The sequence below is a fragment of the Balaenoptera borealis genome (genome assembly GCF_965194805.1).
Source record: "Balaenoptera borealis genome assembly, chromosome: 1".
Classification (NCBI taxonomy): domain Eukaryota; kingdom Metazoa; phylum Chordata; class Mammalia; order Artiodactyla; family Balaenopteridae; genus Balaenoptera; species Balaenoptera borealis.
The window spans coordinates 175,799,094-175,815,058 of NC_138860.1; the positions used below are offsets into that span (position 1 = coordinate 175,799,094).

At 47.3% G+C, this 15,965-nt stretch overlaps 1 protein-coding gene across 4 annotated transcripts; it reads right to left on the minus strand.

The window, feature by feature from the left end:
* Window positions 1-2,232: 2,232 nt before the first annotated feature.
* On the minus strand, window positions 2,233-6,517 carry RPL11 (ribosomal protein L11). 4 transcript variants are annotated; one of them, XM_082403706.1, is made up of 7 exons: window positions 5,957-6,051; window positions 5,736-5,841; window positions 5,457-5,607; window positions 4,325-4,431; window positions 3,886-4,017; window positions 2,747-2,857; window positions 2,233-2,314 (listed from the first exon to the last, which is right to left on the minus strand). In XM_082403706.1, exons 1-7 carry the CDS (start codon window positions 6,034-6,036, stop codon window positions 2,285-2,287), a joined length of 717 nt encoding a protein of 238 aa, XP_082259832.1. In that variant the 5' UTR covers window positions 6,037-6,051; the 3' UTR covers window positions 2,233-2,284. The 4 variants fall into 4 exon arrangements, with proteins under 4 accessions (XP_082259832.1, XP_082259834.1, XP_082259831.1 ...); XM_082403708.1 differs by lacking the exons at window positions 5,736-5,841; window positions 5,957-6,051 and adding an exon at window positions 6,365-6,516; XM_082403705.1 differs by having other exon boundaries at window positions 2,233-2,857; window positions 5,957-6,358.
* Window positions 6,518-15,965: the final 9,448 nt, after the last annotated feature.

The window sequence follows — 15,965 nt, forward strand, 5'->3', positions numbered from 1 at the left end:
AACTCTGCCCCAAAGGGTAGTTGCAGGACTACATTCATTCAGCCAAGCAGCATCTAGTGTTCCCGGGCCTGAAACTGGGATACAGACAGATGCCCGCCAGGGACACTACCTGTTCTGAAGACAACCACATGTAGCGTGGGTGCAGAGTCACCTAACATCTACCTAAGTTTTCACGGGTGGCAGCTGAGGAAATGAGAAAAACCACACAGCAGGAACTTCATAAAACTAAACTTACTCAAGAAGTCTCCCTGTTATACCTTCCCTCTCTCCGTTTTGACCTTAGGATGCGGTCAGCGCTTCTACTCTTTAGTATGCATACATATCACCTACAGATCTTGTTAACGGAATTCGGGTCAGAGGTGGGGCCTATAGGAGTTCTAACAACCCCCCAAGTGACCCAAGCAAGCTCAACCCAAACATCAATGCTTCAGACCCTGTGTGACACTTGTCTGGAAGCCAAGCTTCTAATCAGACAGCGGGTAAGCTTTCCTGGCACTGCCGCTCTAAACTGGTTAAGGAAGCATCCTCACCTGCTCCAGTTCCCAAATGTCTCATCACTCACCTAAAATACCACTGCTAGAACTAGGAGTAAAATCCAGCTACTCCCCAAACTCCGTAGGGCCTTTTTTCCTCTGGGCCAGAAGCCCGGGCAGTTTAATTTTTAAATGGGAAGTGAACTCAACTGAATACACAATACAGCAGGACCAAATGGAGGGTGGGCAGGTTTACACTGTTAAACTAAATAGTACCACAAACTTAAAAACACAGCTACACGGCAAATGGCTAACAGTAAAGAGCACAAGGACGGCAATACTATTAGAAGGACTTTCACTTTCTACATTTCATTTTCCTGCAATGCTTTATTTAGACGAAGCTAGCATACATACACTCCCACCCCTGGAAAATATACTGACTTCCCACAGCAGCTAGCACCCAGTCCTAGTTAGCTAATATATTCACCAAGAGTTACTTTGTTCTCAAAGATGTTTATTCCAGTTGTAGTTGTTAGTGTAATTACAGATGTTAAACAATGAGGTGCCCCCGCCTATAAAAGAGAAGCTGAATCACAAGAATTGGGCTCCTTCACAAGTCTTTACTCCATTTACAAAGTGGTGGCCCACAGTAAAAGACTGAGAAGTGAATGCACACTGATGTTTCAAGTGAAACAAAAAGTTTATGCTAACACATTTCATGATTCTCCCCTTTAAGCATCTGGATCTGATGCCTAAGACTTTATCAGGAAGACAAAATAAGTAGTATCTTCATAAAAAGTTGGGCATACCAAATAACTTCAAGGTTTAAAAATACCTACGAAGGCAGCTATTAAATTAGAGAACCATTTAACAGCAATGAAAAGGTGGCCCAGGGACAACTGAACTCATTAGTCACAAGTGAGTAAATTATTGAGTTAATTTGTGCTCAAAATTCAAACTATGAACCACTGGCCAAGTATTGTGTCCAGTAGAGAAATGGTGGCTTCTGAATGTCACTGCTTCAGTGACCTGGTAAAGTATAGGCAAGACACGTTCCACTTTCACACCAAAGGGGGAGCAAACTGGATAAGAGTAACATTTCTCACAGATGATAACACAAAATTAATCCCTTTTGAGCACTATGTGCCTGGTACAAGTTTAAGCATTCTACAAGTATTAAACCGTTTAACCCTGAGGGATATAACCATTATTGCCTTCACGATACATATGGGGAAGCTGAGGCAGATTTATACACAGCTAATAAAATGCAGGGTGAGGAATCAAATCCATGCAATGTGTCTCAAAGACCACCCCCTTTCTCTACTTATAGTCTCATCAACTCTAGACTCTCATTTTAAAGGAAAACTCAGTCCAATATTTAACCCCAAGCACCACACCAAAGCCTCTGATCCCTTCAGACATCATTGCTGGTAAAACCTCTAGTGAAGAGCAGAATCGCTGAACAGAGGGGAGCCCTGCACCCCACTTTAACCAAGGCTCTAAATTCAAACCCAGCCCCAACCATTCCCTCCCCTCTACAGTCAGTTTCCACAGGGTCACCACACCACAGCCTGTCAACAAGGGTGTGGTGAGCACAGACAGTGCTGCGAAGCTCTCAGGTTTGGATCTGCCAGGAAACACTGGCATCCAATCGGGGATGACAGGGTTGTTACCAGCTACTCCCATCGAAGCTTTAAGTGGCTTGAGGTCCAAGGACTTGAATATGGCCAGGCTCCTTTCACAGAACACACAACAGTAATTGTACATTTCACTGAAAACTTTTTATTAGCCTTTTGGATAGAAACGGGAATTTATTTGCCAGGAAGGATGATCCCATCATACTGAAAGAGAACAGATTTTATTTTTTCAGAACAGGTGGTTAACAGTGAAGATTGCAGCAATGGCTAACGTTCAAGAATTCAAATCAGGTACGTGAACTTCGGCTTTGAATCCCATATCCCTAAACAGGAAGCTGGCCATCTTTAACAATTGCTACACTATGCTCAACTGCACTATACCCTGAGAAAAGGGGCTCCTATTAAAGCCGTATTCCTCCCCTTCCAGCTATCTGCATTCATGGGGCTGGGGAGAAAGCCTGGTTCTGGGTGTTCTTTTAAACCACCAACCCTGGAAGCCCATTTTCCAAGTTGCCCAAATGTTCCACCTTTAAAAGAGCTACCCACCAAAGGGTGCTAGACTTTGCATCCCCGTATCCCAACTCCATTCACCAACACCACATTCCACCACTTCACCTGAGACAGATCAAGCTTTACCTTCTGCTGGAACCAGCGCATGGCCTCCTCTTTGCTGATTCTGTGTTTGGCCCCAATGCAGCCTGTCCTGCGCTTCTTGTCTGCGATGCTGAAACCTGGCCTACCCAGCACCTGTCCCAGGAATAACCAACAGTCACCTAGTCAGCTCAGAGTCAAGAGCAGACGGACAAGACTCACACATTGGAGCGACTGAGCTTCAAGAGTTACCTGGTGGCCCAAGAGACCCATGATCTCAGTGTGATGGAACCTGCATCCTGGATGACACATCGCCTTCCTATACACTACAGGTCTGCTCTGGAGGCTGGACTTGCAGCTCCTCCCCGCTCCCCTACTTAACTTCCAATGGTAGCTAAGGATTCACCGCTGCCCCCACACCTCAAAGCACTTTTATTTAAAAAAATAGCAAATAAATTTTACTTCAACATGTGCATTGTAGAAATCTTAAAATTTCAAGAAGCACAAAGAAATAACTATTTCTCTCCTCTGCTTCAGCTCAAAAGTGCTTCTTAAAGGTTTGTCATCCCCCGTGAGCACCCAACTCTCACTACCATTTGTCTGGATGTTCAAATCTAGCAAGGAGAGTGCTGCCATCCTTCAGGTTCATACTAGTCAGGACTTCAGCGTTTTGCCATTTATTTACTTTGATGGTTGGACCAAAACATTACAGTGACACAAATGGTCACGTCTACATTAAAATCCCCATCCTGAGCAAACAGCCCCCTCGTCAAACCTGCTTCCATGTCCTCTGGAGGGAAGCCACCCCATTCCCAGAGTCTAAGGGAAGAAGCAGGGAAAGAGCAGCCTCAGTGCAGCCAACCCAAACGCCAAATGCAACCCCAATACCCTCTCTCAAATTTTCGATTCAGTGGCTGGATGGAACTGTTTCCTTCGCCCACCTTTGTGCAACATCAGTGCTTGCTAGATCCTAGACCGGAAACGTCACGGATCTTGCCCATCCAGTTCACAGTGCTGTATCCCCACACCTGCCACAAACGAGGTGTATCTTCCCAAGGGAGAGAAGACAGACGACACTCAAAGCCCCAACCCAACATGTCACCATCAAGCTAGCACATACGAAATAAAGGAGGAACAGATTCCACTCTCACAGATCAGGAGGAGAAAAAATTAAGTATTCATACCACATAGAAGTCCAGGCCGTAGATACCAATGCTTGGGTCATATTTGATCCCCAGATCGATGTGTTCTTGGATCCCAAAGCCAAAGTTTCCAGTATCTGAGAAGTTATTTTTTCTTAACTCATACTCTCGCACCTGAGGAAAAAAAAACGCAGCAATCACTCCCTGTTAACTCAACCCCCCCAGTAACTAGCTCAGCCTGCAACACTCAGGACCCCCAAAACACAATTCAATGTAATTTGGCCAGGAACAAAATCTGATCTTCCCACTACACCAAATCACAGCTATGGATTTCATATAACTACTAACTTTCGAAGGGAAGGGAAAAACCCTTTAGAAGTTCAAAAGTCAGAAGACAGAACATTAAGTGTAACTACTACCCCAGTAACTGTGTGCTAACTTGGTGCTCTTCAGTATTATCCCACGGAGGGATCAGCCTCACCTTCAGACCTTTCTCCAGGATTTCTTCTGCCTTGGCCCCACGGACTGTGCAATGGACAGCAATTTTTTCATTTCTTCTGATGCCAAAGGATCTGACGGTGTATCTAGCTGCAGGCAGGGGTAACAAGGAGTCAGCTGTTGTCATACTCCCACTGCACTCCCCTCTTCCCCAGAAAATCATCTCTATGACTCCAAAGAGACATTAAGTATCCATCCACATTCTAAAGTGGTGGTGTTCTAATCAGTGTCAACTTGTATCAGTTAATCAGATTCAATTCTAACACAGAAACAGATTTTCCAGCTTCAAGTCACTCAGCCATACTCGAGCAATTAAGACCTCAGAGCCATAATGTCAAAGTCTCAGGAAGGGCAAGTTCACAACCAGTATAAGCTAAAGGAAAATGACCATGCATTCTACTAATAATGTTTATTAATAATAGCTAATATTTGCTAAAACCTTATTGTATCCCCATTTTACAGAAGCCGTGAAAGGTTAACTTGCACAAGATCAGTTGGTAGTAAGAGGCAGGCTGAGACTCCAAGGACTTGCCATATTCCATTACCCCAAAGCAATGAAACTCTAAAAACAAAAAATGTAACAACAGTAATGCCTACACTGTGCTTGGTATGCAGAAGGCATTTCATGTAACGTATTCTGTCCCCCGCGATCTTGTAATGCAAATACTACCATCCCCTGCATGCAAATAAGGAAGCTGAGGCCCAGAGAAGCCAAAGTCACAGACTAGCAAGTGATGGAGCCAGGATGTGAACTAGATTAGTCTAGGGACACGGCCCTGTTCTAATTGTAGCCTATGTAACCCTAACTGCTAATCAAGCCAAATACCATTTTCTGCATTCCCAACATTTCCACGCTACCTCATACTCTCGTTACTTGCAAAAATCGCTACTTGGGCTAGTCTTAGCTTAATCTCGGCTCATACGAAATCTGGTATTCCAATACCACTCCTATGTTGGAAGGGAGATACTTCCTGGGAAGCTCAGGAAAGCAATGCTTTAAAGAGATATCAACTGTCACCTTCAAAATGGGTACAAAACAGGCTTGACAGCAGGCGAGGTTAGAAACATCCGGACATCTCCAGCCGCCAGCCCTCTCCCTGCCGGCCACGACTCACCTTTGGAGAACACAGGGGTCTGGCCTGTGAGCTGCTCCAGCACCTTGGCTGCCCGGGTCAGCCTGTCTCCACTCTCCCCCACGCAGATGTTGAGGCAGAGCTTGCGGATGCGAAGTTCCCGCATGGGGTTCTCCTTCTCCCCTTGATCCTGCTGCAACAGGGAAGCGCAGCCGTCAACACACACAACCCCGCCAGAGCTGCCAGCCTAATATTTATACACAGCGCATTTCCGCTCATCCCAAATAGTCCCGAAAGCCCTAAAGGTTCAAGAATTATCACCATGTTTGTGTGGGAAGCACCGAGGAAGACATCTCGGGGTCTTGTTTCTCCTTCCCCCACGCACGGAACGGGTGAACAGAAACAGGACAGGTACCGAGTGGAAAAGCTACAGACAATGAGGGTGAACCCCAAGGGGCTCAAAGTGTAAGGTGACGGAGGGCGCCCCGTTACACGGCCGGTGAGGGGTGAGTAAACAGCACGTGGCTGGGCAGCTCCCCGACCCCATTCGGAAGCCGTACAGTGGCTGCGGCCGAAGCCTGGCCTCTGCCCCGAGGAGGAACCGGCTGAGGCTCCCCAGCATCGGGCAAGTTTCAAGACCCGAGGCCCAGCAACAGGTCCGAACCCCGCGTCCCAGACACCCCTCCGATCGCTCCACTGGCCCTCGCTGCAGCCTGCGGGCCGTGCTTCTGGGCCTCCCGCGGCTGCCCCGAGCCTGCTCCTGGGAGGATGGGAGGAAGGTGACTGGGTCCAGCTCCGCGCCCTCGGCTCCTATGGCTCTGCCAGTTTCGGCACGGCCGGCATTGCGGGCTCCATTCTCCTCGGGCGGCGGGCGAGGTAACCCCCGCAGGCTCCGCCGGCCGTGGATGGAAGCGGATGAAGGGAAGCAAACCCAGGCCTCGGCTACTCACCGCCATGACGGGAAACAGGAAGAGAAAGTAAGACTTCTGAGCCAGGGCCTTATGGGCCAGGAGGCGGGCCCTTTTCCCAGGCTAACCAGCGAGATGAGGGAGAGGAAGAGAGGGGCGTCTGGAGCCGCGTAGAGTCGGCTTCCCCCTCGTGGACACAGATGTCAACTGCAGGCGACGCTGACTGACCACTGGGGCTTGGGCTTTTCCAAAAGCCGGTTTTTAAAGCTCCCTGAGCTGGCATTTCCTTGAATTTCCGGTCCCCAGGGACGCTGTTCCCGCCCACAGCCTGAGGTACGGGTGGTTCTTGCGTGTTGAGACTGCCAGAATACACTGTCAGTTATGCAAATTATGAAGTAACAGTTTTACTCTGTAACAGTGTAAACAAATGGCATTTAACTATTTAAATAGTAGTTAGAACAGAGTGTTGGCTTAAGAGTCCTGAGCTGTGAAGACAGGCAGATGTGGTCCTGTCTTGGCTAGCTCAGTAGCTATGAGATCTTGGGCAGGTTACTAATTATATCTCCTTCAGCCTCAGTTTCCCTCAGCTTTAAAATGGATACTTGTATCACTTGAGGTTGTTGGTAATAATAATAATAATAATAACAATAATAATATAGTGGGTTATTCTTATGAATGTAAACCCACTATATTCAAGCAACCCCCTACCCCCAAAAAGTGTTAGACATGGTACATAATCAAGAGAGGGTCATCATGCAGGCACAAAGATGGCTTACGGATTAGTCTCTGACAGACAAGTACTCCAACCTCAGACAGTAACAGGCCTCCCTGGTTTGTGCTAAATCCTCATCAGCAGGACCCAAGGGGGTGCTGTGCCAGGATCCACACCCCAGACAGAAGCTGGCCGTGAGTCAGGGGGTTTCTTTGACAGAGGCAAATGGAGAAAGGAGAACATACAGGGCTTTGGTGGAAAAGGAGTGAAGGGGCTTTCTTCTACAGTCATAATTCCTTCTCTCATCCCCGTGCGGGAGGTAGAAGCCCCCAGGTTCTCCTTGTATCATCCTTAGGGACAAAAGGACACTTCTGGGAGGACACTTCTGATGGAGGAAAGCAAAGAGAAAAGGCCTATCCTCTGAGCCTTGTCTACCAAGCACCCAGCACTAGTCCAGAGCAGGGGCCTCAGGCAGACCCCTAGGATGGGCAGAGCCAAGCGAGGGACTGCTCCAAAACTCCAGAGATGTGACAGCTGGATGTAGCACATGATCCTGCATTTTCTGTTCCTATAAAGCACATTATTGGACCCACTGACAAAATCTGTAGACTTCAGAAATGTATGCATGGTAATTTAATGTTTGACCTGATTATGTGAGCTTGGTTACATAAGAGACTGTACTTAGGTTTAAGAAATATACATCCAGGGACTTCCCTGGTGGCACAGTGGATAAGACTCCATGCTCCCAATGCAGGGGGCCCAGGTTCGATCCCTGGTCAGGGAACTAGATCCCACAAGCATGCCGCACCTAAGAGTTCTCATGCCACAACTAAGGAGCCTGCCTGCCGCAACTAAGGAGCTGGCGAGCCACGACTAAGACCTGGTGCAACCAAATAAATAATAATAATTTTTAAAAACTCAGTGAACTTTCAAACTACTTGCTATTAAAAAAAGAAAAAAGAAATACACATTTGGTATTTGTAGGAAAGGGGCAGCATATCTGCAGTTTATTATCAAATGGTTCAGAAAAAAATGTATATTTAGAGGGAAAAGGATAAAGCAAATGTGGTAAATTTAAGATTTGGAGAATCTGGATGAAGGATACGTGGGACTTCTTGCAACTTCTGTGTAAGTCTGAAATCATCAAAGTAGAGAAAATAATTTCAGGGAAACATGTACCTAGGAAGATACATAAAAGCTTATCCTCAAGAACTCCCATCTCATTCCCTCCCACTACAATTTTTCTCCAGCCGAGTCGCTTGACAGCAATACCCACAGGTGGTAATGAGGAATAGCTAATTGATACTGATATGCCGTGCCCAGTAGGTACCAACTCACTCAAACTTCAACATCCCTGTGGAGGCAAATACTATTGTTTTCCCATTTTATAGATGGGCACACAAGGCACACAAAGATTCAGTAACATTTATAGACACTATTTAAGTCAGGGGGGTCTAACACCAGAGTCCAGTCCTGTTCTAGGAACTGATGAACTAAGCCAGGGCCAAAAGCTGCCCCCAGCTTCCCCCTTTATGCCTTTTCCTCCCTGTGACCCCAGCTCTGTGGTTCTTGCACCAGTCAGGCCCCCAGGAGGAAGGCAGAGGGGCAGAATGAGACCCAGCACCCCTCTGCTTCCTCCTTGCTTGAGACATCCAGGTCAGTAGAAGCAGCGGCAAAATGACTTGTGCTTTATCCCCATGCCTGAAACTCATCAGCAAAAAGAAAACCCAGTTAGCAGGGGCAGGTTTAGGACAGCCCAGGCAAGAGAAGAGCAAGTCCAAGACTTCTTGAGCCACTCTTTCCCCAGGTGTGGCTCTGCCTGGGCTGCCCCTGGCCTGGAGGGGCCTGAGTAGCCATCACCACTCACTTCTTGGCGGCTTTTATGGTCGCCTTGGTGACTCTGCCTCAAGTAGCTGCTTTTTTCTCCACGGCTTTGGTGACCCTGGCAGCCTGACATTTAGCACAGAGCCTAGCGCAGAGTAGGAAGTGCCATTCCCTGTGTATTGAGTTCAGAAAGTTCTTGTGCTTCAAGCCCAGTCACGCCTAAGATAACTGGGGAGTCTAAGATTGGGGAATCTGAGCCTTTGGGTTCAATAGGCTCCATCAGTAGTTCTGGTAATCCACTAGGTTTGAAACCCACTGCACCAGAGAGTAGTGGAAGGAAAAAAAGTCCCCGCTACTCTCTTTACTGTTCACCTTCTCTAGGTCAGTGCTTCTCAGACTTTGATGTGCACCTCGGTTACCTGGAGATCTTGTTAAAATGAAGATTTGAATTCAGCAGGTCTGGATGGAGCCTGAGATTCTGCATTTCTAACCAACTCCCAGGGGATTCCCATGCTGCTGGTGCACGGACCACACTTTGAGTTAGCAAGGCTCTAAAGTGGCCCCTGCCTTCCCGTGTGACACTAGGCAAGCTGCTTTCCCTTTCTGGGCCCTTCTAACCTGGCACTCAGATCCTCTGACCAGGTTCTGCTTCCCGGCTCAGGTGTGACACATTGGCCAACTGGCTCCCTGGAGCTGGGAGGAGGAGAGAGCAGCCCCGGTAGCCAGTTGCTGTTGGGCCTTACCAAGGGGTGGGTCCTCAGGGAAGCTTTCCATGCACATGGGATTGCTCAGAATCATCTGGGTGATGCCTGCCTCCCCAGACTTCAGGGCTTTAAGGTTGTCTTCCAGCTTCTTGCCTGAGTGCCGGTCAAGCTTCTCTCTCAGCTCTGCAAACTTGCAGGTGATGGGCACTGCGGCAGTCCAGAACTGGTGAGTAGACAGCTGCAATGCTGCCAGGATGGTTGAAGATGATCACCTGGAACTGGGGGGAAGTGGGGGGGAACGGGGGATGAGGAGGGTATTAGCCAAGCATCCTTCAAAGGAGGTGGCTCTAACCAGCTAAGGGGTCAGCTACCTTGGACACAATTTAAATCATAGTGAATATTTGAATGTTTATAGGGTATACCAAGTTCCGTGCAAAGCAAATCTCATTCATTTCAGTTTAATGTTCACAGCAGGGAGGCTGTGTAACCCAAAATTTCATAGCGAGGAAGTGGCAGAGCTGGGTATAAATGATGTCTATGAGTGATAGATATTATTATGTGTACTACTTCCCCCCACCTTTTAGAAAAATGGATTCTAATAATAGCTACTTAACTTGTTAGGTGGCCCCAGGTCAGCTGTTTTATACATCACCTCATTTAATAATCCCAAGATCACTGCAAGGTAGTCCTAGCCTCCACATGCACAAAGAAGAATGTGCTAGGGGCTTCCCTGGTGGCGCAGTGGTTAAGAATCCGCCTGCCGATGCAGGGGACACAGGTTCGATCCATGGTCCGGGAAGATCCCACATGCCTCGGAGCAGCTAAGCCCGTGCGCCACAACCACTGAGCCCAAGCGCCTAGAGCCCATGCTCCACAACGAGAGGAGCCACTGCAATGAGAAGCCCATGCACCGCAATGAAGAGTAGCCCCCGCTCGCCGCAACTAGAGAAAGCCCGCTTGCAGCAACAAAGACCCAGCACAGCCAAAACTAAATAAATAAATTAATTTTAAAAAAAAAGAAGAATGTGCTAGACATTGCATTAAGAAAGGGTTTCATGGGACTTCCCTGGAAGTCCAGTGGTAAAGACTCGCGCTTCCACTGCAGGGGGCGTGGGTTTGTAGAGGGAGCTAAGATCCCACATGGCATGTGGCGTGGCCAAATTGAAAGAAAAAAGAAAGGGCTTCATATTCTGACTCGGGGCCAAGGAAACACCTGAGAGGTCCAAGCATACAGATTCCCAGTTTCCACACAAACCTACTGAATCAGAACCACTAGGGAGAGTTCTAGGAATCTGAATTTTTGAAACACTTCCCCAGTGATTTCTAACGCATTTGGTTTGAGAACTACTGCTTTAAGGCATCAAGATCATGCTTTGGAAACTAACCAGATCAGCAAAATGCATCATCTCGTTCAAGGGCAAACAGCAAATACACTGCAGAGTCAGGGTACTAACCCAGACTGTCTGACTGTACCTACACTGCTGACAAGAGCCCAGCATGGAGCCTGTGCTCAGTGACCACTTCCTGAATGACCCAGTGACCCATCCTGTTCTCAGGATGGTATGGCCACTTCAGGAGGACACCCATAAGTGGACTTTCTCACCTGGGAGAGGAAGCTCCCATCTCTAAGGGCGGGTCATTCTTGCTGTCCCCTGCCACGTTGCCCTGCCTGATGTCCTTTAAGGACACGTTCTTCACATTGAAGCCCATGTTGTCACCAGGCAGGGACTCAGCCAGGGCCTTGCAGTGCATCTCCACAGACTTGACCTCGGCGGTGATGTTGCAGGGGGCAAAGATCACCACCATGCCCGGCTTGAGGATGCCAGTTTCTACTTGGCCCACGGGCACGGTGCCAATACCTGGAGGGACAGAGAAACCAGACCCTAGTGGGCCCTCAACCCCAAGTACCCCACCCAGCATGCGCTCACCCCCAGTCTTGTAGACATCCTGCAGGGACAGCCACAGGGGCTTGTCTGTAGGGCAGGCAGGCGGCATGATGGAGTCCAGCGCTTCTAGTAGCGTCGTGCTTACCACGTTCCCTTCCTTCCTGATAATTTTCCAGCTTCGGAACCAGGGCATCTGGAAAAGCCACCAAATGTGCACCTTACTCAGCCCTGAGAAAGCCTGTCCCAGGTACCAGCCAGCACTTAACATGGGACCTCAAGGAATTTCTTTACGCATTCTGAGCCTGGGCTTCCTCATCTGTGAAACGGCAATATCACTGCCTACTGGCAGACCAGTGTAAAGACACAAAAGACCACACAGTCCACCAAGCACAATACTTGGTACATACTATGTGCCCACTAAATGGTGGCCATTACTCCAGATCTCACAGGCATTGCCCCTGAGTTGAGCCCATACGTTTTAGGAAGCAGAGATTCCTAGAATCTGAATAGCCCTTACATCTCATTCCATCTGCTCATTATACAGATGGGGAAACTGAGGTCCAGAGAAGAGAAAGGACATGTTAATGTTCAACAAAGTTAAGTAAACATTAATAATAAGAACGAAAACAAGACTCAAATACTCTAACACTCATACCTTCTAAAGACTAAGATGCTTCCCAACCGAAGTACCCTAAAGAATGTGCTACAACATGCGAAGACCAAGGAAGCAGACTTATAAGCAAGGGCACATTATTGAGTAAAAGACCTTCTGGGAAGATGACTTTCAGTATGACGGTGCATTGTGTGCAGGCCTTTTTTTTTTTTTTTTTTAATTTTTATTTATTTATTTATGGCCGTGTTGGGTCTTCGTTTCTGTGCGAGGGCTTTCTCTAGTTGCGGCAAGTGGGGGCCACTCTTCATCGTGGTGCATGGGCCTCTCACTATCGCAGCCTCTCTTGTTGCGGAGCACAGGCTCCAGGCGCGCAGGCTCAGCAATTGTGGCTCACGGGCCTAGTCGCTCCGCGGCATGTGGGATCTTCCCAGACCAGGGCTCGAACCCGTGTGCCCTGCATTGGCAGGCAGATTCTCAACCACTGCGCCACCAGGGAAGCCCATGTGCAGGCCTTTTAAGCAGACGTTGTATTTACTCCTCTAAAAACCCTACCCAAAGCTCATCAGAGACATCATCTTTGCCTTCAAAGATTTATCAGTTAACTGGAAATCCAGCACAGAGGACATACAGAAAGAATCAAGGTGGTTGATATTAAGGGCCAGGTGGGCTGACCAAGAGCTGATCAGCACTTGGACCTTATAGGTCAGGCAGACAATTGGAATCCTGATGAAGTTCCTCCTTTCAGCCGTAGGTCCTTGAGCAAATGTCTAGGCTTTGAAACTTCAGTATCCCACCTGTATCAAAGGAAACACCGGCCCCTACCACAGCACTGTAGAGAGGGGTAGGTGCCCTGGCCCTGAGGGCACTCACAGCAAGCTCTGTGAACTCTCAGTTCTTAGTGAGACTCTCAGAAGGGGAAGAGGCAACAACTGCCATGGGTGAAAGGGTGAGGAAGGGGCATCAGGGAAGGTTTTGATGGATGGGGAAGAAGGCTCCAGTCAAGGAAGGCTTCTTCCACGGAAGAGAAGCAAAGCTATGCAGTACAGAAGCCACACAGAACACATCTCGCCTCATGGACTCAAAAATCAGTGGCCCAAGGAAGAAGGCTACCATTTCTATTAACACTCAACTCTTACAGAGGACGGGGGAGAGGGGAGAGGTAGGAGGCTTTGAAAAAATTTAATAAGCAATTTTGTACAAATAATTCAGACTTGTAAAAAAAATAAAAGTATTCCTTCTTTTTCCAGAGGGGATAATTGAGGGTCAGAAGTAGGTTGCCAAAGGACCGATGACTGGCAGATGGCTAAACCAGGAGTTGATAATGAGGCCAACTCCTTATCAAACACCAGCCTCTCAATGAGGATGAGCTCTTCAATTAATTTGATGAACTTGGCAACTCACTTAGCTCTGTGCCACCTCACAGACCTGCACAGCCTTTGAGGTTGGCATCATCTCCATCTTAAAGCTGGGGAAACCGAGGAGTCCGATGTCACAGATATTTGAGAGCTGAGTCTAAACTCCAAGTCTACCATCTAGTCCACTGGCTGCATGCTTTGTTCTTTTAGCATCTAGAACATGGTAGGTGCCTAATAAATGCTCGAAAGGACCTGAGCGTGAAACTCCCTTATCTTACTAGCTGAAATGTGTAACAAAACTCAGGATGTGGGTGGGACTTCTTTTGTGGCACAGTAGTTAAGAATCCGCCTGCCACTACAGGGGACACAGGTTTGATCCCTGGTCCGGGAAGATCCCACGTGCTGTGGAGCAACTAAGCCCGCACAACACAACTGCTGAGCCTGCGCTCTGGAGCCTGCAAGCCACAACTACTGAGCCCACGTGCCACAACTACTGAAGCTCGCATGCCTAGAGCCCGCGTGCTGCAACTACTGAAGTCCGTGCGCCTAGAGCCTGTGCTCTGCAACAAGAGAAGCCACTGCAATGAGAAGCCCGCGCACCGCAACAAAGAGTAGCCCCCACTCACCACAACTAGAGAAAAGCCCGCGCGCGGCAACTAAGACCCAACGCAGCCAAAAACAAAAAACAAAAAACCAAACAAAAATGTCGGCATGGGGAAACAGGCATCAAAAGCTTCAGATCTGTCATTTTAGATGAGTCCCCTTTTACCACTAACGCACTCTTACCTTGTCCCTTTACCTTTTAGATTTTTCTCAGCACTTGTCATCATACATGATATTATTCCCCACCCCCAACACACACACACACACACACACACACACACACACACACACACAAAAGACTGAGTGCTGTGAGCAGAGCTGCTTCTTATTCACTGTGGTACCCTCAGCACCAAGCACAGTGCCCTGTGTGCAAAAGTTCAAATACCGTCCAAAGGAACACATTGCCAATGGCAGTTCTAATCTTTCTCAAGGGCAATTGGGCAGGATATGTCAGAAGACTCCAAAATAATGCCTACCCTTTGTTTCATTAGGGATTATACTAATTAAGTTATTGAGGACACGTGCAAAGATTTATTTACCAAAATGCTTATGGCAATTTTAAATAAAATTAGAAACAGTATTCTTAGAAGTTCATGACCTTGGGCTATTCCTTAACTGTGTCTCAGTTTTCTTACTTCACATGGGAATAAAATGCCTTCTTCATGGGGTTCTGTATGTGTGAAGTGCTTAGTCTGGTATCTGTCACATAGTAATTACTTCTATCATTAATCACCATTTTCATTTAATAATGGATATGGCTAAACAAAATACTGTATTTTGAGGTTCAATACAAAACACACCCATTAACTATTGAACATGTTTAAAATATTTATCTATTTATTTATTTAGTTGTGCCGGGTCTTAGTTGTGGCACGTGGGATCTTCATTGTGACATGCAGCATCTTTAGTTGCGGCATGCGGGCTCTTTTTTAGTTGCGGCACGTGGGACCTTTAGCTGTCATACAGAATCTTTTAGTTGCAGCATGGGGGCTCTTAGCTGCAGCATGTGGGATCTAGTTCCCTGACCAGGGATCAAACCTGGGCCCCCTCATTGGGAGCGTGGAGTCTTAACCACTGGACCACCAGGGAAGTCCCTGAACATGTTTAAATGGCAAGGAAATTTTAAAAATTAGAAGTGTTATAGAATATTATGTTTAGTTTGAGTCCAGCTGTGAACGTCGAGAAAGAACTACATGAAAACTAGGTTATCTGTTAAGCCATGGGATTGCAGTTTATGCTTCATATCTGCATAAAATGCTCCTTGTAAAAAGTTAGACGTTACTTTTTTAGTCAGAAAAAGATAGCTATGTACATGGGGAGCAAAAAGCTTAAGAATCCTCAAGTCAGTTATGGAAAAGGTAGGCTTTAGGCAAATGCAATAAGTAGTAGCAGTTAGCGCTTGAGCGCCAACTGTTTGTGTGAACAGATGCCCATGTGGAGTCTCCCAGGTAATTCCCACAACCCCGTGAAGTGAGTCCTAAGTCCCAGAGCATTAATACCTCACTCGTCCCTTTACTGTGGGCAAGGGATGGAAATGGGGCTTGAACCCAGGTCTAATGCTAGAGCTAGACTTCCTTAGTAGGGTGACACTCATCTAGGAATGTTAAACCCTACTAGATTCTGGGATCCACGGGCACAGTGACTATATCTTAGACATTTATATTGCCCCCATAACTGCCTAACCCGTCTTGAGAGGTGGGATAGCTTAGACGCAGTGAGCATGGGCTAGAATTCTACACTTCGCTAGCACTACCCAATAGAACTTTCTGCAATGACAGAAGTATTTCATAACTGCACTGTCCAATATGGTAACCACATATGGTTGTTGGGTACTTGAAGTGTAGCTAATGCAACTAAGGAACTGCGTTTACTTGATTTAATAATTTAAATAGCCACATATAATCAGTGGCTACCATATTGGACAGTGCAGCTCTATGCTTACTAGT

Coding starts and splice junctions, on each gene's coding strand:
- RPL11 (XM_082403705.1), bottom strand. CDS start 6,036: ATGCTGGGGAGCCTCAGCCGGTTCCTCCTCGGGGCAGAGGCCAGGCTT. Junction 4,432..5,456: donor GACCCCTGTGTTCTCCAAAG/GTGAGTCGTGGC, acceptor CCCTGCCTGCAG/CTAGATACACCGTCAGATCC. Junction 2,858..3,885: donor ACGGCCTGGACTTCTATGTG/GTATGAATACTT, acceptor TTCCTGGGACAG/GTGCTGGGTAGGCCAGGTTT.